Source organism: Bubalus bubalis, chromosome 6 (genome assembly GCF_019923935.1).
Source record: "Bubalus bubalis isolate 160015118507 breed Murrah chromosome 6, NDDB_SH_1, whole genome shotgun sequence".
NCBI lineage: Eukaryota > Metazoa > Chordata > Mammalia > Artiodactyla > Bovidae > Bubalus > Bubalus bubalis.
Window position 1 is genome coordinate 97,694,952 of NC_059162.1, and position 27,301 is coordinate 97,722,252.

A 27,301-nucleotide genomic window follows, 5' to 3' on the forward strand; every position below is an offset into this window, starting at 1 on the left:
TGGACCATCCCAGCTTCCTGTGGTACCAACCTTCATTGTTGCTTCATCACAGTTCAACAACTGTTCTTGCTAAATCCTACTTCACTCACTTGACTCTTGGTGTTGATCCCAAGTATATACTCCAATTAAACTTCCTATATCCAATTCCACATTTTAGAGACAGTTTCCCAGGATCCTCATCTAAGACAAAATTTTATTATGTGTTTTCCACAAAGGGAAATCCCCTACTGTCTAACAAAAAGATAATTACACTTGCTAGTAATCAGATAAAGATGACTCAAATAAATTGAGCAATACCCATAATCATTGATCAGAAGTCTCAATATGTCAATTATCTTTAATCAAAATCCCAACAGTTTTTAACTGAAAATTATTAGATAATCCTAAAGTTTATGTGGATGAAAGAATAGCAAATTTTGAATCCTTGTGAAACTTTCCTCTGGTCCAAAAACAGATTAGTCCAGTCTGTGTACACAGTGGGAAGAAATATTTACTGAACGTCCAAGTGTCAGAGATATAGAGGAAAAAGTCTAGATGGCCCTCATTTCCAAATCCTCCTTTTGGTAGCTCAGCAGAAATGGCTCAAAAGGTCTGAGTTAGCTCAAATAAGCAGGCTAGGACTAGTCAGGACTTCCCAGGTGGCACTAGTGGAAAAAAACCCACCTGCCATTGCAGGACATATTCACAGACTTGTTACAGACTTGGGTTTGACCCCTGGGTCAGGAAGATTCCCTGGAGGAGGGCACAGCAACCCACTTCAGTATTCTTGCCTGGAGAATGCCATGGACAGAGAAGCCCAGCAGACTACAGTCCATAGCGTCACACAGAGTCGGACATGACTGAAGCAGCTTAGCATGCATACAAGACTAAAGTCACATGAATGCTTCCTACTTCTCATGTCTTAGAAGTAGAGAATTACAGCAGAGGATTACAGGAGGAACACTATCCATGCTGCCTTCAGTTCAGCAGTGCCTGGCCTCAGAACAGCTTTCTATGAAAGAGGGAGAATTAGAGGTTAGTCCATGGTCCTGTATGTATCAGCTTGTAAGTTCTGTCCTCCATAAGCCTCACTGTATAGCTGTACTTTGTGTCACTGGTGACCTAGGTTCATGTCCTTTTTAGAACACTATCATTGAAGTCCCCTATGGACCAGATAATTTCTAGCACAGACTGTCTAAGCTTTCTCTAGGCTCCTCTTAATTTAAAAACTCCATTGTTTCATTACAGCTTTGAAAATTATTTTCCCAGTGTTTGTCCTGTGCCCTTCTCTAAATTGAATGTAATATGGTTTTCAGCAGGAAAACAAAACAGTTGGAGGGAAGAATAGATAGTATTCAGTAGGGCTGGATGAGTAAGAGGAAATTTTAAATTGTGCTTACATAGGTAACTTGCATGGCATATGTCTGTTAATAAGAGAAAGAATTCCCCTTAAGATTTCCCCAGAATTCTCGTGATGTAAAGGAAAATTCCAGGGGAGTACACATAAAGACTGATGAGCTCAGATGTCATTTCAGGCTAAGGCATGTTATGTCAGTACATGTCTCTTGCAAAGATAACATGAGTTCTCTCAGGTGATGAAGTTGCAGCTGCAAGTGGTTTTGAGATTTTATAATACAGACAACAGGCACCTTGCTGTTGTCTCTATTAAAGCATATTGATTTCAACTTAGAATAAAACCAAGTTCAGCTGGCAGGCAATAGGTGGACGCTGTGGCACACAGGACCCACTTTGTAGTATCTCTTACAAACTATCAGTACAGCAGCATGGCTGATTCACGCTTGGACATTGAGACAACTTAATGAAGGACCTGGAAAGAAATTTCTTCTGGATTCTGGAGCTCAAGTAAGTGACCAGACTGTTAAAGATAGATAGGGATAAGGCTATATTCCACCTCCTTAAACATGGTGTTAGGGGTTCTTTTAGCTCTAATTGTGTAGTATTTTGCCAATCTTTTCATCAGAGACTAGTGGTACTTGTAGATTTAGAAAAGTAACAGACGAATGGCATTGAAACATGTAAAATATCATGTATGAAACGAGTTGCCAGTCCAGGTTCGATGCACGATACTGGATGCTTGGGGCTGGTGCACTGGGACGACCCAGAGGGATGGAGTGGGGAGGGAGGAGGGAGGAGGGTTCAGGATGGGGAACACATGTGTACCTGTGGCGGATTCATTTTGATATTTGGCAAAACTAATACAATCATGTAAAGTTTAAAAATAAAATAAAATTTAAAAAAATTAAAAATTAAAAAAAAAAAAAAGAAAGAAAAGTAACAGACGGTGAGGTGTTTCAAAAGAGAAGATCTAGGAGACTTCCCTGGTGGTCCAGTGGTTATGAATCTGCCTTCCACTGCAGGGGATACAGTTCATCCCTGGTCAGGGAACTAAGATTCCACATGCTATGGGGCAAATAAAACCCATGAGCCACAGTGAAGATCCAGGGCAGCTAAAAAAAAGAAAAAAAGGAAGATCTGCTTTCATTATTTCATTTTTCGATTGCTGACAATTAAAGACCGAGCCTATCTGCACTGGGTCCCAGAAATGGAACCCCTTCCCTAGCCTCTTTTTTTAAAGACATCAAAAAGCTTACAGTGATGCCAATCTTTAGACGCTATGGTAGGTATCCTCAGCGACCAAGAATCCTTTCCTTAAGTGTATGTCGTATTGTTATTAAATATACGTATCCCATACAAGAGTATTACTAGTGTTTTAACTGTATTTTTAAAAGTAGATTAAAAAATTTAATGAGGAATAATTGAAATATAATAAACTAAATACTTTTTAAATGAATAATGTGTATAATCTTCTGTCTGGTTTCTTTAACTCAGCACTATCCTTTCAAAATTCACACACATGTAAAAATGATTCATCCCTTTTTATTTCTGACTTAATTACATCATATGGACATATCACAACTTGCTTATCCATTTATCTGTATGTAAAATTTTGAGCCATTTTCAGCTATTGAGTATTACAAATAAAAATATGAACATTTGTTATAAGTCTGAACATGTGCCTTTATTTCTTTTGTAGCTTGCTTTTAAAAAGGACTATCTTTCATAAATTCAAAATTTAAGTTAATGATTCTAAATAGGAATGAGAGGTAGTGGAGGGAGATACCAAAATAACTATGAGTCATTTAGAGATTACATTCCTTTGGAAATTGTAATCTGTTTTTCTGGGTGTTATGCCAACCAAATGCCTACTTTTATCCATTGATGTGAATTGTTTAAAGGCTAGCATTGCTGATAATCATTTGTCATATCTATCAGATATGTACAATAATAAAATTTAAAGCACAATTACTTTAAATATTTTCACATGGGCTTTATAAAGGCCAAATAGGACTTTCTTTTTTTTTTTTTTTTCAAAAGTAGATAAATTTTGTTTAGTTTCAATAGTAGACAGATTTTGTTTCCCATGACCAGAGGAACTTCTTCCTTCAGCTCTTAACTCATTTTTTTAGCACACAGCTATGATGTGAATACAGTCTTACATTTCCCTTAAAGATATATAAATATTTGAACCCCTTTTTTTCTTGTTATTATCTCATGTTTTTTTGTTTTTTACTTACTGACTTTGTAATCCAACTCACATGTTTCTATGAGTTACAGGAGGGTTGCCAGATAAAATACAAGATACCTAGCTAATATTTCAGCACTCTTCCTTTTTTATAATTAATATATAAAATTGTTGACGAGCTATTTTAGTTCCACCATAATTTGATCTCATCTTAATTGTTCAAGGACATAAATCCAAAAAAGACTCTCCTTATTTTATCATGCATATTTAAGCATTCAGGCTTTTGCATTTGCCATTTTTTATTCCCTCCCCTGATTTATTCACTTAGGATATTTTTTTCTGCTCCATTTGTTACACGTGCCATAGGAAATGCTCATTTAGTCAGTTAGGTCATAAAATGAAAGAGAAAAAAAGCAGAGTGTGAATTTACGGGAAAGAGGGATTAAGAAGGCCTCTCCTGATAAGAACCAAGTGGGGAGACATGGTAAAATTCAGACATTTTACTGAATACTGAGAGGGGTTATACTCTGAAAGAAGAGTCCCAAGTTGTACCTATTGATGATCTTGATTTAATTTTGAGTATCCTGACATTTCCTGCCTCATATCTCAGTCTATGACTTTCTACTTGTCTCTTTTTCCAGGCACGATGAAGCTTAAACCCTCTTCTTTTTCTGGGTCCTGTGTGAGCTTTCTTCTACAAGTGATGACATCATCTTCAGGTAAGAGCATCCACTCTCTTCTTACTGAGTCACAGCTGTGGAAAGAAGCTAGAGCAGGTATACAGTGTCCATTCTAGCATGTAAGGAGCTTGGAAGTCATTACTATGGCCTGCTATCAAGTAAAAAATGGAAAAAAACTGAAAGTCAACAACTCTTCCTAGATCCAACAGAGAATTGAGGTAATAGGACAAATTGCTCCTTCCCAAATTAGAGAAATACAGAAGTGGATACTGAAGTGAAAGTCACTCATCGTGTCCAACTCTTTGCATCCCCATGGACTATACAGTCTATGGAATTCTCCAGGCCAGAATACTGGAGTGGGTAGCAGTTCCCTTCTCTAGGGGATCTTCCCAACCCAGGGATCAAACCCAGGTCTCCCACATTGCAGGTGGATTCTTTACCAGTTGAGCCACAAGAGAAGCCCAGGAATACTGGAGTGGGTAGCCTATCCCTTCCCCAGGGGATCTTCCTGACCCAGGAATCAAAACAGGATCTCCTGCATTGCAGGTATATTTTTTACTAACTGGGCTATCAGAGAAGCCTGGTGGCTCAGTCTGTAAAAGTGGCTGTCTGCAATGCTGGAGACCCAGGTTTGATCCCTGGGTCAGGAAGATCCCCTGGAGAAGGAAATGGCAACCCACTCTGGCACTCTTGCCTGGAAAATTCCACAGACTGGCACCTAGAGCCCACTAGGCTCCAGTCCATGGGGCCACAGAGTTGGACACTACTGAGCGACTTCACTTTCACTTTATCCGGGAAGCCCTAAGTGGAGAGACAGACTCACAACTTTCCAGGCCATAAATCTTTGTGGAAGCCAGTACAAGGGTAGGAAAATCTAAATTGTAATAATTGAATTGCTGTAGGCCAGACTTCCCTGGTGGCTCAGACAGTAAAGCGTCTGCCTACAATGTGGGAGACCCGGGTTCAATCCCTGGGTCGGGAAGATCTCCTGGAGAAGGAAATGGCAACCCGCTCCAGTATTCTTGCCTGGAAAATCCCATGGACAGAGGAGCCTGGTGGGCTACAAATCCAAGGGGTCGCAAAGAGTCGGACATGACTGAGTGACTTCACTTTCACTTTCAGGCTCAAGTGTAGACAAGTCTGAAAGTTAAAAACTCCAAGAGGGCCCAATCATGAGAAAGCTCACTTTTGTGTTTTACCTCCATGGTTTTTACTAGGCTTTCACAGGGACTATTGGGGGAAATGCCATTGTGTTTTTAGCAGGAGGAGGGGAAGAGCAACTACTTTGAAATAAGTTCTTCTTAGCAAGGCCCGCCCTCAAGAGACAATATTTTACCAGAACCTAACCTATTGGTATTTTCTCAGAGTCTAATTTACCTGGGGGCAGGAAAACATCCAACTTCCATCTGCTGTATCCTTTGTGTCCCATTAAGGAGGGATATGGTTTCCCTGTTCGCTCATGAGTAAAAGAAATCTGCCTGCAATGCAGGAGACACAGGAGAGATTAGTTTGATCCATGCCAAGTGGGGGCCATGGCAACCCACTTCAGTATTCTTGTTAGGAGAATACTATGGACAGAGGAGCCTAGCAGGCTGCCGTCTGTGGGGTCGCACAGAGTCAGACATGACTGAAGGGACTGAGCACAAGCACGCAGCAAGGAGGGATGCAACTGAGAAGCAATTATGAAGTTCATAGTCAAGGACATACGCTCACTAAAAGACTGAAATCTAATCACAGAACTAAAGGATATCTCCCCTCCTCCTACACCTTACCACTAACTCACTAAATGCCTTTGCTGCTGCTAAGTTGCTTCAGTCATGTCTGACTCTGTGCGACCCCACAGACGGCAGCCCACCAGGCCCCGCCGTCCCTGGGATTCTCCAGGCAAGAACACTGGAGTGGGTTGCCATTTCCTCCTCCAATGCATGAAAGTGAAAAGTGAAAGTGAAGTCACTCAGTCATGTCCAAGTCTTAGCGACCCCATGGACTGCAGCCTACCAGGCTCTTCCGTCCATGGGATTTTCCAGGCAAGAGTACTGGAGTGGGGTGCCATTGCCTTCTCCCACTAAATGCCTTTAATCAGGCATTAATCAGGTTTTGTTTTTCTCCTGGTACATCATGTGTTCAGTTCAGTTCAGTTGCTCAGTCGTGTCCAACTCTTTGTGACCCCATGAATTGCAGCACGCCAGGCCTCCCTGTCCATCACCATCTCCTGGAGTTCACTCAAACTCACATCCATCGAGTCGGTGATGCCATCCAGACATCTCACCCAATGTCGTCCCCTTCTCCTCCTGCCCCCAATCCCTCCCAGCATCAGAGTCTTTTCCAGTGAGTCAACTCTTCGTATGAGGGGGCCAAAGTACTGGAGTTTCAGCTTTAGCATCATTTCTTCCAAAGAACACCCAGGGCTGATCTCCTTTAGAACGGACTGGTTGGATCTCCTTGCAGTCCAAGGGACTCTCAAGAGTCTTCTCCAACACCACAGTTCAAAAGCATACAGATTAGGAGCCCAACGGTAACTCCCCCAGTGAAGAAGCAGCGCAGACGCCTGCATCCGCCACTAGCAGGTGGGGGCTGGGCAGGGAGGCACGGGCTGCAATGGTTAAGAGTAAGGATCTGACCTGAATGCCCCGAGGGTAATCAGAGTAAACCAACTTGGGCTAGCAAACCAGACTGTGGGATAGATACCACGCTAAAAGCTCTAACCTAAGACACCGCCAGGACCACGCACAGAACAAAGGACTGAACAGAAATAGCCAGATGAAGACCATCCCCCTCCCGTGACAGGCAGCCAGAGCCAGAAGGGGGCAATCGCAGCCGCAGAGAGACATTATCTACCAAACTGCAAGCAGGCTTCTTTGCTAACTAAGACTTCTTGGGGTTCTGGACAGTCATCATCCGCCTGAGAAGGTGTGCCAATTGTACACCCAGAAAACCGAGCAGCAGGGCCAGGAGAGGTGAAAAGTCGCAGCAACTGCGCTCACCAAACACCTCATCACCTGAGCTGCTTGGACCTGGGAAGGGCACAAAACGCAGGCCCCACGGAGTCTGCGCCTCTGAGGACTACCAGAGTGCCTGAACCTGAGCGGCTTAGACCTGGGAGGTGCATGCACCCCAGGGCCGGCCTTGGAGGGTTCCCAGCAGAGAACCTAGAGCCTGAGCTGTGTGGGCAGGGAGAGCACATGCAACGTGACCAGGGGCAGGCCCAGTGTGGCCGAGACACTGCGAGCACATGCCAGTGTTTTTTGCAGCATCCCTCCCTCCCCACAGCACGACTGAACAGTGAGCCTTAAAAAAGTGTCCACCATGGCCCACCTTGTGTCAGGGCAGAAATCAGACACTGAAGAGACCAGAAAACAGAAGAAGCTAAAACAGAGGGAACCGCCTTGGAAGTGACAGGTGCAATAGATTAAAACCCTGTAGTTAGTATCGACTACATAGGAAGGGGCCTATAGATCTTGAGAAATATAAGCTGGACCAAGGAACTATCTGAAAATGAACTGACCCCACACTGCCCACAAAAACACCAGAGAAAGTCCTAGATATATTTTTACTATTTTTATGATCATTCTTTTTTTTTAACTTTTTTTTTAATTTTTAAGTCCTCTATTACTCCTTTAATTTTCATTTTTATAACCTACTATTACTTTTCAAAAAAAAAGACCCTATTTTTTAAAGCAAACTTCATATATTTTTTTAAATAATTTTTGTGACTTTTTTTCTTCTTTTCTTTAATATTGTATTTTTGAAAATCCAACCTCTACTCTAAATTTTTAATCTTTGCTTTTTGGTATTTGTTATCAATTTTGTACCTTTAAGAACCCAATCTTCAGTACCCATTTTTACTTGGGAGCAATATTACTGGCTTGACTGCTCTCTCCTCCTTTGGACTCTCCTTTTTCTCCACCAGGTCGCCTCTGTCTCCTCCCTCCCACTTCTCTTCTCTACCCAACTCTGTGAATCTCTGTGTTTTCCAGACGGTGGATAACACTTAGGGAACTGATTACTGGCTAGATCTGTCTCTCTCCTTTTCATTCCCCTCTTTTATCCTCCTGGCCGCCTCTGTCTCCTTCCTCCTTCTTCTCTTCTCTGTATAACTCCATGAACATCTCTGAGAGGTCCAGTTGTGGACTGCACATAAGGAAGTGATTACTGGCTAGCTTGCTCTCTCTTCTTTTGATTCCACCTCATCTCATTTGGGTCACCTCTAACTCCCTCCTCCCTCTTCTCTTCCCATGTAACTCTGTGAACCTCTCTGGGTGTCCCTCACTGTGGAGAAACTTTTCATCTTTAACCTAGATGTTTTATCAATGGTGCTGTATAGAAGGAGAAGTCTTGAAACCACTGTAAAAATAAGACTGAAAACCAGAAGCAGGAGGCTTAAGTCCAAATCCTGAGAACATCAGAGAACTCCTGACTCCAGAGAACATTAATTGATAGGAGCTCATCAAACGCCTCCACACCTACACTGAAACCAAGCACCACCCAAGAGCCAACAAGCTCCAGAGCAAGACATACCACGCAAATTCTCCAGCAACACAGAAACACAGCCCTGAGCTTCAATATACAGGCTGCCCAAAGTTACTCCAAAACCATTGACATCTCATAACTCATTACTGGACACTTCATTGCACTCCAGAGAGAAGAAATCCAGCTCCACCCACCAAAACACTGACACAAGCTTCCCTAACCAAGAAACCTTGACAAGCCACTGATACAACCCCACCCAAAGCGAGGAAGCTCCACAATAAAGAGAACTCCACAAACTGCCAGAATATAGAAAGGCCACCCCAAATGCAGCAATATAAACAAGATGAAGAGACAGAGGAATACCCAGCAGGTAAAGGAACAGGATAAAGGCCCACTAAACCAAATAAAAGAGGAAGAGATAGGGAATCTACCTGATAAAGAATTCTGAATAATAGTGAAAATGATCCAAAATCTTGAAATAAAAATGGAATCACAGATAAATAGCCTGGAGACAAGGATTGAGAAGATGCAAGAAAGGTTTAAAAAGGACCTAGAATAAATAAAAAAGAGTCAATATATAATGAATAATGCAATAAATGAGATTAAAAAACACTCTGGAGGCAACAAATAGTAGAATAACAGAGGCAGAAGATAGGATTAGTGAAGTAGAAGATAGAATGGTAGAAATAAATCAGTCAGAGAGGAAAAAAGAAAAACGAATGAAAAGAAATGAGGACAATGTCAGAGACCTCCAAGACAATATTAAATGCTCCAACAATTGAATCATAGGCATCCCAGAAGAAGAAGACAAAAAAAAAAAAAAAAAAAAAAAAAAGACCATGAGAAAATACTTGAGGAGATAATAGTTGAAAACTTTCCTAAAATGGGGAAGGAAATAATCACCCAAGTCCAAGAAACCCAGAGAGTCCCAAACAGGATAAACCCAAGGCAAAACACTCCAAGACACATATTAATCAAATTAACAAAGGTCAAACACAAAGAACAAATATTAAAAGCAGCAAGGGGAAAACAACAAACAACACACAAGGGGATTCCCATAAGGATAACAGCGGATCTTTCAATAGAAACTCTTCAGGCCAGGAGGGAATGGCAAGATATACTTAAAGTGATAAAAGAAAATAACCTACAGCCCAGATTACTGTACCCAGCAAGGATCTCATTCAAATATGAGGGAGAAATCAAAAGCTTTACAGACAAGCAAAAGCTGAGAGAATTCAGCACCACAAAACCAGCTCTCCAACAAATGCTAAAGGATATTCTCTAGACAGGAAACACAAAAAGGGTGTATAAACTCGAACCCAAAACAATAAAGTAAATGGCAGCGGCATCATACTTAACAATAATTACCTTAAACATAAATGGGTTGAATGCCCTAACCAAAAGACAAAGACTGGCTGAATGGATACAAAAACAAGACCCCTATATATGTTGTCTACAAGAGACCCACCTCAAAACAAGGGACACATACAGACTGAAGGTGAAGGGCTGGAAAAGATATTCCATGCAAATAGAGACCAAAAGAAAGCAGGAGTAGCAATACTCATATCAGATAAAATAGACTTTAAAACAAAGGCTGTGAAAAGAAGGACACTACATAATGATCAAAGGATCAATCCAAGAAGATATAACAATTATAAATATATATGCACCCAACATAGGAGCACCACAATATGTAAGACAAATGCTAACAAGTATGAAAGGGGAAATCAACAATAACACAATAATAGTGGGAGACTTTAATACCCCACTTACACCTATGGACAGATCAACTAAACAGAAAATTAACAAAGAAACACAAACTTTAAATGATACAATAGACGAGTTACACCTAATTGATGTCTATAGGACATTTCACCCCAAAACAATGAATTTCACCTTTTTCTCAAGCGCACATGGAACCTCCTCCAGGATAGATCACATCCTGGGCCATAAATTTAGCCTTGGTAAATTCAAAAAAATAGAAATCATTCCAAGCATCTTTTCTGACCACAATGCAGTAAGATTAGATCTCAATTACAGGAGAAAAACTATTAAAAATTCCAACATATGGAGGCTGAACAACACGCTGCTGATTAACCAACAAATCACAGAAGAAATCAAAATATGCATAGAAACGAATTAAAATGAAAACACAACAACCCCAAACCTTTGGGACACTGTAAAAGCAGTGCTAAGGGGAAAGTTCATAGCAATACAGGCATACCTCAAGAAACAAGAAAAAAGTCAAATAAATAACCTAACTCTACACCTAAAGCAACTAGAAAAGGAAGAAATGAAGAACCCCAGGGTTAGTAGAAGGAAAGAAATCTTAAAAATTAGGGCAGAAATAAATGCAAAAGAAACAAAAGTGACCATAGCAAAAATCAACAAAGCTTTCAAAAGCTGGTTCTTTGAAAGGATAAATAAAATTGACAAACCATTAGCCAGACTCATCAAGAAACGAAGGGAGAAAAATCAAATCAATAAAATTAGAAATGAAAATGGAGAGATCACAACAGACAACACAGAAATACAAAGAATCATAAGAGACTACTATCAGCAATTATATGCCAATAAAATGGACAACGTGGAAGAAATGGACAAATTCTTAGAAAAGTACAACTTTCCAAAACTGAACCAGGAAGAAATAGAAAATCTTAACAGACCCATCACAAGCACGGAAATTGAAACTGTAATCAGAAATCGTCCAGAAAACAAAAGCCCATGTCCAGACGGCTTCACAGCTGAATTCTACCAAAAATTTAGAGAAGAGCTAACACCTATCCTACTCAAACTCTTCCAGAAAATTGCAGAGGAAGGCGAACTTCCAAACTCATTCTATGAGGCCACCATCACCCTAATACCAAAACCTGACAAAGATCCCACAAAAAAAGGAAACTACAGGCCAATATCACTGATGAACATAGATGCAAAAATCCTTAACAAAATTCTAGCAATCAGAATCCAACAACACATTAAAAAGATCATACACCATGACCAAGTGGGCTTTATCCCAGGGATGCAAGGATTCTTCAATATCCGCAAATCAATCAATGTAATTCACCACATTAACAAATTGAAAAATAAAAGCCATATGATTATCTCAATAGATGCAGAGAAAGCCTTTGACAAAATTTAACATCCATTTATGATAAAAACTCTCCAGAAAGCAGGAATAGAAGGAACATACCTCAACATAATAAAAGCTATATATGACAAACCCACAGCAAACATTATCCTCAATGGTGAAAAATTGAAAGCATCTCCTCTAAAGTCAGGAACAAGACAAGGGTGCTCACTTTCACCACTGCTATTCAACATAGTTCTGGAAGTTTTGGCCACATCAATCAGAACAGAAAAAGAAATAAAAGGAATCCAAGTTGGAAAAGAGGAAGTAAAACTCACTGTTTGCAGATGACATGATCCTCTACATAGAAAACCCTAAAGACTCCACCAGAAAATTACTAGAGCTAATCAATGAATATAGTAAAGTTGCAGGATATAAAGTCAACACACAGAAGTCCCTTGCATTCCTATACACTAATAATGAGAAAATAGAAAGAGAAATTAAGGAAACAATTCCATTCACCATTGCAACAAAAAGAATAAAATACTTAGGAATATATCTACCTAAAGAAACTAAAGACCTATATATAGAAAACTGTAAAACACTAGTGAAAGAAATCAAAGAGGACACTAATAGATGGAAAAATATACCATGCTCATGATTGGAAGAATCAATATAGTGAAAATGAGTATACTACCCAAAGCAATCTATAGATTCAATGCAATCCCTATCAAGCTACCAACGGTATTTTTCACAGAGCTAGAACAAATAATTTCACAATTTGTATGGAAAACAAAAAACCTCGAATAGCCAAAGTGATCTTGAGAAAGAAAAATGGAACTGGAGGAATCAACCTGCCTGATTTCAGGCTCTACTTCAAAGCCACAGTCATCAAGACAGTATAGTACTGGCACAGACAGAAATATAGAACAATGGAACAAAATAGAAAGTGCAGAGATAAACCCACGCACCTACAGGCACCTTATCTTTGGCAAAGGAAGCAAGAACATACAATGGGGAAAAGACAATCTCTTTAACAAGTGGTGCTGGGAAAACTGGTCAACCACTTGTAAAAGAATGAAACTAGAACACTTTCTAACACCATACACAAAAATAAACTCAAAATGGATTAAAGATCTAAATGTAAGACCAGAAACTATAAAACTCTTAGAGGAGAACATAGGCAAAACACTCTCCGACATAAATCACAGCAGGATCCTCTATGACCCACCTCCCAGAATATTGGAAATAAAAGCAAAAATAAACAAATGGGACCTAATTAAAATTTAAAACTTCTGCACAACAAAAGAAACAATAAGCAAGATGAAAAGACAGCCTTCAGAATGGGAGAAAATAATACCAAATGAAGCAACTGACAAACAACTAATCTCAAAAATATACAAGCAACTCCTACAGCTCAATTCCAGAAAAATAAATGACCCAATCAAAAAATGGGCCAAAGAACTAAATAGACATTTCTCCAAAGAAGACATACAGATGGCTAACAAACACATGAAAAGATGCTCAACATCACTCATTATCAGAGAAATGCAAATCAAAACCACTATGAGGTACCATTTCACGCCAGTCAGGATGGCTGTGATCCAAAAGTCTACAAGCAATAAATGCTGGAGAGGGTGTGGAGAAAAGGGAACCCTCTTACACTGTTCGTGGGAATGCAAACTAGTACAGCCACTATGGAAGAGTGTGCAGATTCCTTAAAAAACTGGAAATAGAACTTATGACCCAGCAATCCCACTGCTGGGCATACACACTGAGGAAACCAGAAGGAAAAGAGACACGTGTACCCCAATGTTCATCACAGCGCTGTTTGTAATAGCCAGGACATGGAAGCAACCTAGATGCCCATCAGCAGATGAATGGATAAGAAAGCTGTGGTACATATACACAATGGAGTATTACTCAGCCATTATAAAGAATACATTTGAATCAGTTCTAATGAGGTGGATGAAACTGGAGCCTATTATGCAGAGTGAAGTAAGCCAGAAAGAAAAACACCAATACAGTATACTAACGCATATATATGGAATTTAGAAAGATGGTAACAATAACCCTGTATGCGAGACAGCAAAAGAGACACTGATGTATAGAATAGTCTTTTGGACTCTGTGGGAGAGGGTGAGGGTGGGATGATTTGGGAGAATGGCATTGAAACATGTATAATATCATATAAGAAATGAATTGCCAGTCCAGGTTCGATGCATGAAACAGGATGCTTGGGGCTGGTGCACTGGGATGACCCAGAGGGATGGTACGGGGAGGGAGGTGGAAGGGGGGTTCAGGATGGGGAACACGTGTACACCCGTGGCGGATGCATGTTGATGTATGGCAAAACCAATACAATATTGTAAAGTAATTAGCATCCAATTAAAATAAATAAATTTAAATTAAAAAAAATAAAACCAGAGAAAGAGTAAAAAAAAAATGGAAGAGAAAAATCTAAAAAATGTGGGACAACTAAAAAAATAAAATGGAATGCTGGTACAAAAAGAAAAAGAGAAGGAAATAAAAGAAATATTTGAAACAATAATGACTGAGAACTATACACTTTAAATATACAATTTTTTGTTAGTTCAGTTCAGTCACTCAGTCATGTCCAACTCTTTGCAACCCCATGGACTGCAGCATGTCAAGCCTCCCTGTCCATCACCAACTCCTGGAGCTTGCTTAAACTCATGTCCATCGAGTTGGTGATGCCATCCAACCATCTCATCCTCTGTTGTCCCCTTCTCCTCCCTCCTCCAATCTTTCCCAGCATTGGGGTCTTTTCTAATGAGTTGACTCTTCGCATCAGGTGGCCAACGTATTGGAACTTCAGCTTTGGCATCAGTCCTTCCAATGAATATTAAGGAATGATTTTTGTCAATTATTCTTCAGTAAAGCTGGGGAGAAAGCCTATTTTGCATGATATTACTATAGCAAGGCATGTTCTGTTTTGGTTACTATTTGCATTGAATAACTTTTTCCATCCTTTTCAGATCAGATCAGATCAGATCAGTCGCTCAGTCGTGTCCGACTCTTTGCGACTTATTCAAGTCTTTGGATCTAAAGTGAGTCTTTTGCAGACAACACCTAGTTGTATCATGAGTTTTTATCCCTTCTCCCAACTCTGTCTGCTGATTGGAGAGTTTAGTCCATTTACATTTAAAGTAATGAATTTCTTCTGGTATTTTTATTCTTGTATATTTCATAGCTTTTTGCTTCTAATTTCCTTCATTACATACTTCTTCTGTGTCTAGTTGATTTTTTTTGTAGTGAGATGTTTAGAAAGGGATATAGTCATAGCTGGACGTTTAGAATGGCCAGGTCGGATGATAAGAACTCAGTGTCTCCTACAATGTGTAGCAACAAAGAAGTTGTTGGCCTCACATGTATCCTGGTTTTCTATCTTCTTCCACAGAAAACTGGACAGTAACCATTCCCGTGAGACACTTGGTGGCTACAGTAGGAGGACACACTGAGCTCAGCTGCCAGTTGTCCCCACCACAAAGTGCAGAGCGCATGGAGGTGCGCTGGTTCAGAGGGGACAATTCCAAACTTGTTCACCTATACAGGGATGGCCATGAAGTGAATGGAGAAGCTGCCCCAGAATATGTGAACTGCACAGAGTTTGTGAATGAGGCCATTAGACAGGGCAAGGTGACTCTCAAACTTCATAATATCAGTGTTTCTGATGATGGATCATATCAGTGTTCGTTTAAAGGTAGTGGCATTAATGATGTGGCCAGCATGAATCTGAGCATAGCAGGTAAGTTTCATGGTGGAATGTTGCATACCAATGCCCTTGTGACCCTGTAAGCTGAAATATATGAAAATAAATCAATGTTTCTTTTTATTTTTTCACACTTTCAAACATGTTTCAAATACTATAACAATAAAAATCTATTTATCTAATGCAAGAATATACTATGTAGTGGACAGACAATGCAGAGTGATCAGAATTTGCCTAATTTTAATTTGGATGTGAATTTGAGTATTGCCTCTTCTTCTGTTGAAGATCACAATGTTGATGAGACTCTTTTCAGATTTCCAATCCAACCTCAAAGCAACAACTGTCTTCATCTTTCTGTCCCATTTTCCCCAGCATTAGGCTTGGAAACACAAATCCATGTTCAGGCTCCTGGCACTGAGGGACTCACGGTGGACTATAACTCAGGAGGGTGGTTCCCAAAGCCCCAGATGGAGTGCAGAGACGGCAGAGGAGAGATAGTTCCACATTTATCAAAATCCTATTCACAGAATGGAGCCAGATTGTTTCACATGAAGATGACTCTTGTCCTTAGAAACCAGTCATGGGGCAACATGACTTGCTACATTCGCAATCCTCTAACAGGTGAAGAGAAACGAACAAAAATCATCCTGGCTGGTGAGTGTTTGTCAGAGTTTCGTTGTAAATATATCGACATAAAGAAAAATTAATAGGATAATTTGAGTCATGAAAAAATGTTTTCATCTCCTGAGATGGGGAAGTTTGTGAAATGAGCCTATCTTAGAGATAAGACTTGCAAGGGAAATATCAACTGGGAGTTAGATAGTGAGTTTAAAGTTCTATGGAGGACACCAGGCTTGAGACATATGTGAATGTCTTTAAGAAGAATATTTAAAACAATGGAATTGGACAAGATACAAATTGAATAAGGATAGAAAAAATAAAAAAACAGGTTCCTAGAATTGAATTTCGGAGCATTTACTTTTTAGATGTCCTGTAGATGACTAAGAGAAATCTGCAAATCATCTGAGTAGGAGTAGGGAGACAGATAGGAGGAAAACACATAAACACAGCAGGCAAAATTGAATATTTAGAAGCATTTGTTTTGATCTCTTTTATCAATGGTAAAGAAGAATTTTCTTCAGAACCTGTTTTAAATCTTTCAAATGTTTCTTATTGTTTCACTAAGGATAGTTGTTTCTTATTCAAATTAGTAAGCATTATATAGATATATTTGGGCTTCCCAGGTGGCACAGTGGTAAAGAATCCACCTGCCAATGCAGGAGACGCAGGAGATGTGTGTTTGATCCCTGGGTCAGGAAGATTCCCTGGAGTAGGAAATGGCAACTCACTCAAGTATTCTTGCCTGGGAAATCCCAAGGACAGAGGAGCCTGGTAGGCTCCTGGGGTAGCAAAGAGTCAGACACGACTGAACATGCATGCACTCATGCATATATATTCAATTATTAGTTTCAGATAGGATTCAAATTGGAATAGGCTACAACATAAACATAATATGTGAGAAAAAACTGTATCATAAGCAATTAAATTAATATTTAAAGTTGAATCATGTAATAATAATTTTGAAAAAAATGGCTTTCATAGGCTGTGTGAACAATATTGTAACAACTTTTCGCATCCCATATAAAAAGGTCTCAGACTTTTATCCAATAAACACATATTCATACAGATTAAAAATTTAACATAAAATAAATATGAAATCTACAAAAACACTGCCAGGTAAGCTTTATTTTCCCTGAAAAACTAGCCCCTCAAATGCAGTTGCTAATATTAAAAAATATCAAATATGTGGTAAATATGCAACCCAAAGGTATATATTTATGGATGATGAATTTCCTTAATTGGGAACTAGAACAAGGACTAATAATAAGAAACTCAATCCCAAGGAAAATCTGGAAAAAGTAACATGTGCTTAACATTAACCACAAAATTTCATCACAAGGTAAATACAGAACTATGAAATATAGCACATATTCTGCCTAAAAGACCTCAAAAAGAGATAAATATTTGTGGAGGAATAGTCAGTTTTTAACAAGAATATTCACCTCCTTGAAGACAAAAATAAACCAAAATTATTATAATTATTTATTTAAAGACATTCCAGATAGAAATCTCTTAGAAGTCTTTGAAAATATGTTGGATAAGGTAAGTTTGAAGTTAGTATGGAAAAATGAATATCTGTAAATTTAGCAATAATAATTTTAAAAGTGAGGAAGAATTTCCTTTATCAGATTAAAAACTGACTGACTATAATAAAGTAATTGTGAATAAATGTTAAACAGTTTGTGGTTATTTCCAACCATAGAATATTATGTACCGTCACAGGAGTAGGCCATTGTATCAACGCTAAAAACTAAGAAGGGCAGAAAGAGATTCAAATCATAAAAAAACAGTATAACAAATTATGAAGTATAAAGTTTAGTGCATTGAAAAAAATGAAAAAGTTCCTATAAGATGTTGGAATAATTGTCTATATTTCTGGAAGACAAAAACTCACATATAATTATATACAGAAATAAACTACCTATAGGTTAGAAGTCAAAGGTTAAAAGTGAAACAATAAACATTTTTAAGGGAGGGTTCAGGATGGGGAACACATGTATACCTGTGGCAGATTCATTTCGATATATGGCAAAACCAATACAATATTGTAAAGTTAAAAAATAAAATTAAATTAAAAAAATAAATAAATAAAGAGACCTTATCAAGAAGGGCTTCCCTGGTCGCTCAGACGGTAAAGCATCTGCCTGCAATGCGGGAGACCTGGGTTTGATCCCTGGGTTGGGAAGATCCCCTGGAGAAGGAAATGGCAACCCACTCCAGTACTCTTGCCTGGAAAATTCCATGGACTGAGGAGCCTGGTAGGCTACAGTCCATGGGGTCACAAAGAGTCAGACACGACTGAGCAACCTCACTTTATCAAGAAGTGCAGATCATAAAAGTAAAGAAATATCTATTTGTCTCCATTATCTTTACACCCTAAGAACTCACTAGAGACAGTTTTGAGGCTGTCTTATAGCCACTGAGCTTCTCAACCACAAGCAGGGTGTACAGGATTCTGCTTGATTGTTTCCTTTATAATTAGGAAGCATTTGCACTGCAATTGTTAATAAGAAATGAGAGGGAGAGTGAGGGAGGGAGAGAGAGAGAGAGACTTTCTTCTATCACCTATAGCCTCAAGTTAAATTCTACCCGCAAAACAAACTCAATTCCAGGCTCTGTATTTGCCACTAAAACAGCTCCAGTGAACTTTAGCCCCCACCCACATACAAAAAAGTGAAGAAAAAACAGGACCTGAAAGAGAATCTTGCTTTATCAGCAGTAAAATTCCTAATCCAATGGTGCTCCATGTTGTGGGTTTATTGATCTTCAAATGGCTCTGCCCTTTCTTTCAGATGACCTGTTTTGCCCAGATCACATTTGGATGACATTCTCTGTATTGCTTCTGTTCGTGATGTTGTTTTTGGCTATTGTGCTCCTTTGTTGTCAATGTTTCACAAATGGAGATAACTGCTGCAACCAGTGTGGAGTCACTAAGAGAATCTCTCTTAAAGTGATGTGTAAGTCACATGGGGTGTTTAGGCAAAGCTGTACAACATTTGTCAATGAATGCCAATCATAGGAAGATTTAGGGCTTGTTTCTCACTTTAGAAATGTTGAACTTCACATCTCTGAACTTCTCAGGACAAGGGAGGTCAGTATAGATGTTTCCTGAGTGGTTCAGACCCACAGTTAGTTCTATGCCCTCAAGGTAAGTGCTTTCTCTCTTAAGTAAATATTCAATCAACATGAAGTTAATCCAGCATCTGCCTCACTCAAAATCACTTTGTGATGGATGAATCCTATGAGTCTTGTTCTAGAATACACTTAATTTGATGACAGTCTTTTTGCTTATATAGATTCTCATTAACTTTCAAGATACCACCTCCCTCTTAGAACTTAAATAATGTCAACATGAAAAAGAAATAGGTCTCGAAACCAACACGTTCTTTACAACCAGACTCTTCTATCTGGTTTTGTGGTTAAACTGAATGAATGTATCATCCTTCTGAGTAAACATATCACTGAATGATAGTGACCCATTGGGTAAAAAGACATAGAACAATTTTAAAAACAATTCTTTTCCCAACTTATGTCCAGGCAAAATAGATTCTATATAGTTGTGTAAGCTGCTAGATGGGGGATGTGAATCTAGCAATTGACTCTAGATAATTTTAAAGGAGATGAGTCAAGGGAGAAGATATAATCTATTGGACCCATTTCCCTACCTAGTCCATAAAACCCTGTACCACATTTATTCGGTGCCTACCTTATGCTAGGCATTGTATCAATAATATTCATTTAACCAAAGTCACCTAAATTAATCCTAAAGGCTTGCTTTTATTGTCACCATTTTACAGATGAAAATGTCACAAATCAGAGCTTATAAGTGATAGAGCCAAGCCTGGAAGGCAGATGTCTCTGGTTCCAATCCTCATGCTCCAGTCATTATGCTTATTTGCAGTAACTGGTTTCAGGTTTCTACTTGCACACCTTACTGATTGAGGAGGTTATAAACTCAGGAAACATGCCTATTCCATAGTTACCATGGGAATTTTCTTCATTTTGGAAATAAAATCTATTGATCCATGATTTCTACCAATTACATCACAATGAGTGGCTCTTCTCTGTCTTCCCCAGGAAAGTCTTTTAAAGGCTTGAGGTCATAATTTTACTTCAACTGAGCTTCTTTGAGGAGTATCTCATTATTTCTGGTCATTTTCTTCTGAAAGTTGATAGAGATCAAAGAATAACTATTTTAGTAATATATGGTAAAACATTTTAATTATTTCTGTTAAATTTGTAGAAATAAGCCCCTTGACAGGGAAATTAAGGCTGAGGGGTTTAAAGCGTGTTTTCTTCTTTCAGTCACCTCAGTGTCACCACGGCGCCATCTGTCTAATCTCACAACCCTCAGAACTCCCAGAAATCTAATGAAGATCCCAGGGCATCTGTCTGGTTCCCCGAGACTAATTCAGTGCTAGATTAGGTGGTGAGAATTAGGGAAAAAACTCCTCCTAGTTCTGCTGTGTCCAGTTTTACTAGGGTCAGCCACCACCCACAAAGTAAACTCACATCCTAGCCCTACCTAGGCTGAGTGGGCATGAAGCAATGACTGTGCTTTTTCTGATAATGGTTCTTAGGTCAATGGTAACCCGTATTCCTGCGTTCCTCTTTCATTAATACAAACTCTCTGTTCTAGTGTTCCCATATGACTTCCTCGGTTGGTTGAGCTCAAGCAACACTCAATTATCGTGTCTTTTAGCCTTTTCTGGAATGCTCATTATATATCTGAAGTTCCGGAAATGAGGTAAATGGGGTTAATCGTGGTGACTACTAAGAGCTTAAAAGATCTCCTTTCCCTGGATATCTGTTTTCTTGGTGTTGTTTAGCAAGAGCTGTACGACTTTTTCCTCATAACCAGGAAGATCAACAGTTTAGGTGACATCTCAGAGGACCAAATTCTGACACTGATTATTGTGGGTGTCAAAGACTGGAGCTGCTTTGACTGCCACCAGTGCTTTCAACTGCGCTTAAGGACATAACTCCTGCCATAAGGAATAAGAAACATTCTGGCTTCAGAAAACATGACTGGGTCCGGCCACTAATTTACTATGCCGTTGTTGGTGTACATTCATGACTCTAGGTCAATGTTTCTTATCTCTTTGAGGCTTAGAGTCTACTTTGAAAATATAATGTTAACATGAATCCAATTGCAGTGCTCACATATACCTCTTAAATCTACATGCAGTCTCAGGAAGCTTATGATTCTTTCCTTGGGCGTCTCTGGTAGCTCAGTTGGTAAAGAATCCACCTGCAAAGCAAGAGACCCTAGTTTGATATCTGGGTTGGGAAGATCCCCTGGAGAAGGGAAAGGCTACCCACTCTAGTATTCTGGCCTGGAGAATTCCATGGACTGTATAGTCCATGGGGTCGCAAAGAGTCAGACACAACTGAGCGACTTTCACTTTCTTTCCTTGGACTATTATGAAATATGGTCATCATTTAGAGGTGAAATTGATAAACTAATAGAATGGTATTCAAAAAATGATTTTACACTTGGCAGTTCATAATTTAGAGATTTCTAAGGAATATGTGTGTACGAGACAATTGCCATCTAATCAAGGCAAAGAAACCCTTTGTTTTACTTGAGGCATTCCTGTCAAACCACAGAAGAGAATTTTAGAGAATTAGGATGGTCCCTAGTAGAACTTTCTCGGTCCCCTCTCCTCCCTTCCTCATGCCAGGCAGCCTTGAACCACAACATGCACAGTCCTATATTTCTAATCTGTCCACTGAAAATTGCAAACCTTGCCTCAGAAGTTACCATATCAGTGGATGGAAAGACCCTACTTTCTATTGCCAAGAGGAAAATTAATGTTTGTATAAACAAACCGAGCACTTGAATATGATGTTTGAGAAAAATAGTCGACCTAAGCCAAAATTCCTCTGGACTTCTTAATCTGAACTAAGTCAAAACACTAACTCCTGAGGATTCTGTAGAAGTAGACATGAGGGGCCAACAGATCAGGATATAGACCAACTGAGTCTTTACAAGAGCTGCCCAAGGAAATATAAATTATTTCTGATTGTAAAGATTTTTTCCCCCCTCAGGTTTAATGATCACCTAGCTGTGGTCAGCAATTTCTTTTAAATAAATACTTAGGAATTAAACTAAATCATATGTTGTTGTTTAGTTGCTCAGTCATGTCCTACTCTTTTGTGACTCCGTGGACTCTAGCCCAGCAGGCTCCTCTCTCAATGGGATTTTCCAGGCAAAACTACTGGAGTGGGTTGCCATCTCTTCCCCACCCAGGGATCAAACCCATGTCTTGCTGCTTTGGTGGGCGGATTCTTTCCTACTGAGCAACCACAGAATCATGCTTTAGGTGAATTTTTTAACTTTATAAGAAACCACTAAACTGTGTGTACTGTTTCACACATCACCTGCAATGGATAAGAGAACATTTATTCCTCATGTTTTCCACTTTGGGTTTCCCTCAATCTTTCTAATTTTAGCTAGTGTGTTCAGTGGTATCTCATCTCAGTTTTAATTTGCTCTTCCTGAGCATTTCATATAAGTGGAATCAAATGATATTTACTCATTTTTGACTGACTCCTTTCATTTAGCATATGTTTTAAAGGTCTATTCATATTTTAATATGTATCAAATCTTCATTCCTTTCTATTGCTGAATAATATTCCATCATATAAATATAGAACATTTTGTTCATTCACTCATTAGTTAATAATGCTTCTTGGTTTGTTTCCAATTTTGATTATTATTCATAATTCCATTATGAATATTTGAGTATAATATTTTGAGTGGATATATGCCTTCATTTCTCTTAGATATACACCTAGGAATGCAATTGCTGGATCACATTAATTCTATGTTTCATATTTTTTTATAACAGCTAAAATATTTTCCAAATTGGCTTTACTATTTGAAATTCTCACCACCATGTGAGGGTTCCACTTCTACATATTCTCACCAACACTTATTATTGTGTATCTTTCACTATTAGCCATATGATATGTACATCCTTTTGTTGAGCTCAAGCATTGCTCTACATGATTTTTGATTTTCAATTCTCTAATAAGCAAAGATGTTGAAGAGATTTTCTTGTACTTATCAGCTATTTGCATATTTTCTTTGGATAAATGTCTAAATCATTTGCCAATTTTTAAATTGTGTTGTCTTTTAACTGTTGAGTTGTATTTCTTTCTAGATTCTGGATACACAGTCTTTATCAGATACATGACTTACCTCTGCTCTCCACATTCTGTAGGTTATCTTTTGCTTCCCAATAGTGTTCTTTTCCCTTTTTTCTTTTTTTTTTGGTGTGTGGTCATACTGCACAGCTTGTGGGATCTTAGTTCCTTGAAAAGGGATTGAACCTGGGCCCACAGCAGAGACAGCACCAAGTCCTAACCACTAGACCACCAGGGAATTCCCCCTGTTGATGTTATTTGAGGCACAAAAGTTTTTCCTGTGGCCACTGTACCAACTTACCACAGATTTAGTATCTTAAAGCAACATACATTTATTATCTTACAGTTCTGGAGGTCAAAAGTCTACAGTGGATTTCACTGGGCTAAATCCAATATGTAACAAAACCTGCAATCCCTTCAGAAGGTCTAGGGAGAATCCATTTTCTTGCCTTCTACAGTTTCTAGAGCTGCATTCCTTGCATCTCTTGGTTAATGGATTATTTCTTACATTTTCAAAGACAGTAGAAATACATTTAAAAACTCTCTCAGCTGTATCTTCACATTGTCTTCTCCTCTGTGTATAAAGTAAACTTTTGCCTACCTCTGAGTACTTGTGATTGAATTGGGCCCACCCAGATAATCCAGGATAATATGCTACCTTGAGTTTCATAACTTAATGACATCTCTACTCTTTTATCACATAAGGTACTATGCATGAGTTCCATGGGTTATTGTTGTTCAGTTGCTAAATTGTGTCCAACTCTTTGTGACCCCATGGACTGCAGCAAGCCAGACTTCCCTGCCCTTCACTAACTTCCAGAGTTTGCTGAAACACATATCCATTGAATTGGTGATGCCATCCAACCATCTCATCCTCTGTCATCCCTTTCTCCACTTGCCCTCAATATTTCTCACCATCAGGGTCTTTTCCAATGAGTTTGGTCTTCCCATCAGGTGGCCAAAGGGCTGGAGCTTCAACTTTAGCATCAGTCCTTTAGTGTATATTTAGGACTGATTTCCTTTAGGATTGATTGGTTTGATCCCCTTGTCCACGGGACTCTCAAGACTCTTCTCCAATACCACAGTTCAAAAGCATCAATTCTTTGGTGCTCAGCCTTCTTTATGGTCCAACTCTCACATCCATACATGACTACTGGAAAAACCATAAGCTTTGACTTATGACTTATGGACCTTTGTCTGCAAAGTGATGTCTCTGCTTTTTAATATGCTGTCTAGGTTTGTCATAGCTTTTCTTCCAAGGAGCAAGCATCTTTTAATTTCATGACTGCAGACACCATCTGAGTGATTTTGGAATGCAAGAAAAAAAAATTGTTTCCACTTTTCCCCCATCTATTTGCCATGAAGTGATAGGACTGGATGCCATGATCTTAGTTTTTGAATGTTGAGTTTTAAGCAGGCTTTTTCACTCTCCTCTTTCACCTTCATCAAGAGGTTCTTTAGCTCTTCTTTCCTTTCTGCCATTAGAGGGGTATCATCTGCATATCTGAGGTTGTTGATATTTCATCTGGCAACCTTTATTCCAGCCTGTAATTAGATATTGAATATCTTTGGGATCATTTTTCAGTGTAGAGAATCCCATGGACAGAGGAGCCAGGCAGGCTACAGTCCATGGGGTCACAAGAGTCGGACATGACTTAGCGACTAAACCACCCCCACACATGCCCTTCATGAAGGAAAAATGTCTCCAAAAACAAAGCTGTAAGCCTAGAGGCTAGAGTCATGAGTCATACATGTTTATCCTCAGGACTTGAAACCTAATGGAGTTTTCCCAGTTGACCTTTGAAATTACTTGGGAGCAGTGACTACTTTTTCCTTTTCATTTTCTTCACAATTCAATGAGAATGACTAAAATATTCTCCTATGCCTGTGGCACCATTATATGTTAGGAGTAAATAATTGGTTTTCTAGTTCCATGGTCCCAAGTATGAAAGGCTTCCCTTGTGGCTCAGCTGGTGAAGAATCCACCTGCAGTGAGGGAGAGCTGGGTTTGATCCCTGGGTTGGAAAGATCCCCTGGAGAAAGGAAAGCTACCCACTCCAGTATTCTGGCCTGGAGAATTCCATGGACTGTATATCCATGGGGTCTCAAAGAGTCGGACATGACTGAGAGACTTGCACTTTTACTTTTCAAAGATGAAGAGGAATTTTGCCACAGTGTGGGTTATACTTATAGAGCCTCACTCTAATTCATTCTAATTCATTTAGATTGTCGGCCAATTTTTGTTCCTTAAAGTTGTGGGACTGAGGTCCCATTTCCTTATCAACTGTCAGCCCGAGGACTGCAGCCTGTCTGGATTTATTCACATATTTTCCATGTGGCTCTGCCAGCAATGGTGGGTCAAGTCCATTTCATCATTTGACTCTCTCTAACCTTGCATTCTGCTACATCCCTCTGACTTCAGTCTTAAAAAGTCTCTGATTTAAGGACTCATATAACTATATTGGATCTGCATGAATAAACTTGAATAATCTCCCTATGTTAAGGTTCATAACCTTAATTACCTCTGCAAAGTCTCTATTTCCATGGAATGTAACATATTCACAAGTTCCAGGTTTTGGGACACAGATACTTTTAGGGGCCTATTCTGTCTACAATAGTCTAGCTCCCAAAGAGTCACATTCCTCCCAAATACAAAAGCCATTCTGTTCATCCAAAGGTTTCATCTTATAAATTCAACTCAAAGTTGATAAGAAAAAAGATTATAACAAAAGAGCATTAATGAATCTATTTTATATAGTTAATATAAGGATTAACGGAATTAATCCATTTTAAGTGGTAGAACAATGACTTCTAAAGAATAAATTCTCAGTATAAGTAATATTAAATGTTATTTCTTAAATATTCTCTCCCCCTAATTCACAACTCAACTAAATTTTTTTTTCAGTCTCTATTTCAGATCCTTTGTTTCCCTTGTACAATGACTGGATGTGGGATATGGCAATGGTTATAGCTGGTTCAATGGTATTTTTCAGTCTATTAATCATTGTTTTAGGCATGACGCTAAGAGGTAAGTGGGTGGGGAGAGTCTTGACTCTGAGGCTATTATTTTTCCAGCACTTATTTATTTTCCATTCCCTGAAAAGGCCCACTTCCCACCTGGCTATCAGCCCAAGGTTCATCCTGTTTCCAGAGAAAAGACAAAGGCCCAAATCTATGTTTTGTCAAGTTATACATTAACATACTATGGTCACTTAATAACTAAGGTTAAGTTATAGCCCTTCAAGTGTGGAACCAAAGAGTGACAACAAGCTTCTTTTGCCCTTTCTTTTGGCTAGTAACACACGGAATCATAGCTGTGCTCCTCAGGCTTATTACCCTTCTCCTGTAATATGTGGGCAATTTTTTTGTTGACATCTCTATCTCCAGCACCCCCAAAAAAACACAATACATGTCTCTCCAAGCACATCTTGTGACAGTGCTTTCCACATAGGTCAATTTAACCTGCTCTTATACATTATTCCATTCACTGAAAGTTACTAAGACTTGATACTACTTGAACATTAACTCTATTCACCCTGTTTTCTTGAACAAATCTCACCATTTCTCCATCTTTGTTCACCCAAAGAATCCCAAGTAATAGGTATTAAGTTAGAGATGTATCTGATTTTGTTGTGAAAATTTTGTTTCTGTTATAAATGAAGGCCAAGAAACCTCAGATAATGATCTTCCCTTCAAATTTTCCTGTAATCAGATTGCAATTCAAAAGCCATGAGTAATCATCATTGCTTTCTTAGTATAATTTCTTTCATAATATTAAATGAACATTGACACCCAACGTGTATCACTAGATGTCAGAAGAAACAGTAACGTATATAGAATTCTGAAGGCAAAATGAGCTTTGAACCTACAAGTTTGTCCATCTCAAATAATTTCTCATAAGTAAAAATGAAAACTAGTCAAGGACTTTCAGAATGTACCATTACTGTAGACTCTATGAAAATTATCTAAGAAAAAAATTTTCCCAAATGGAAATGACAATGTCTAAAATATTAGATGAATGATAAATAAGAAATATGAAAAACAATTTTATCAAT

At 38.9% G+C, this 27,301-nt stretch overlaps 1 protein-coding gene across 1 annotated transcript; it reads left to right on the forward strand.

The window, feature by feature from the left end:
• Nucleotides 1–1,535: 1,535 nt before the first annotated feature.
• On the forward strand, nt 1,536–19,362 carry LOC123334209 (selection and upkeep of intraepithelial T-cells protein 7-like). Its single transcript, XM_045165974.1, has 5 exons — nt 1,536–1,842; nt 4,165–4,242; nt 15,162–15,509; nt 15,846–16,127; nt 18,887–19,362. Exons 2-5 carry the CDS (start codon nt 4,170–4,172, stop codon nt 19,111–19,113), a joined length of 930 nt encoding a protein of 309 aa, XP_045021909.1. The 5' UTR covers nt 1,536–1,842; nt 4,165–4,169; the 3' UTR covers nt 19,114–19,362.
• The last annotated feature ends 7,939 nt before the right edge of the window (nt 19,363–27,301 follow it).

Bases quoted from the DNA above. Each gene is read 5' to 3' on its own strand.
- LOC123334209 (XM_045165974.1), top strand. From the start codon at position 4,170: ATGAAGCTTAAACCCTCTTCTTTTTCTGGGTCCTGTGTGAGCTTTCTT. The intron at 4,243-15,161 runs GTAAGAGCATCC...CTTCTTCCACAG, and splicing joins AGTGATGACATCATCTTCAG to AAAACTGGACAGTAACCATT. The intron at 15,510-15,845 runs GTAAGTTTCATG...CATTTTCCCCAG, and splicing joins CATGAATCTGAGCATAGCAG to CATTAGGCTTGGAAACACAA.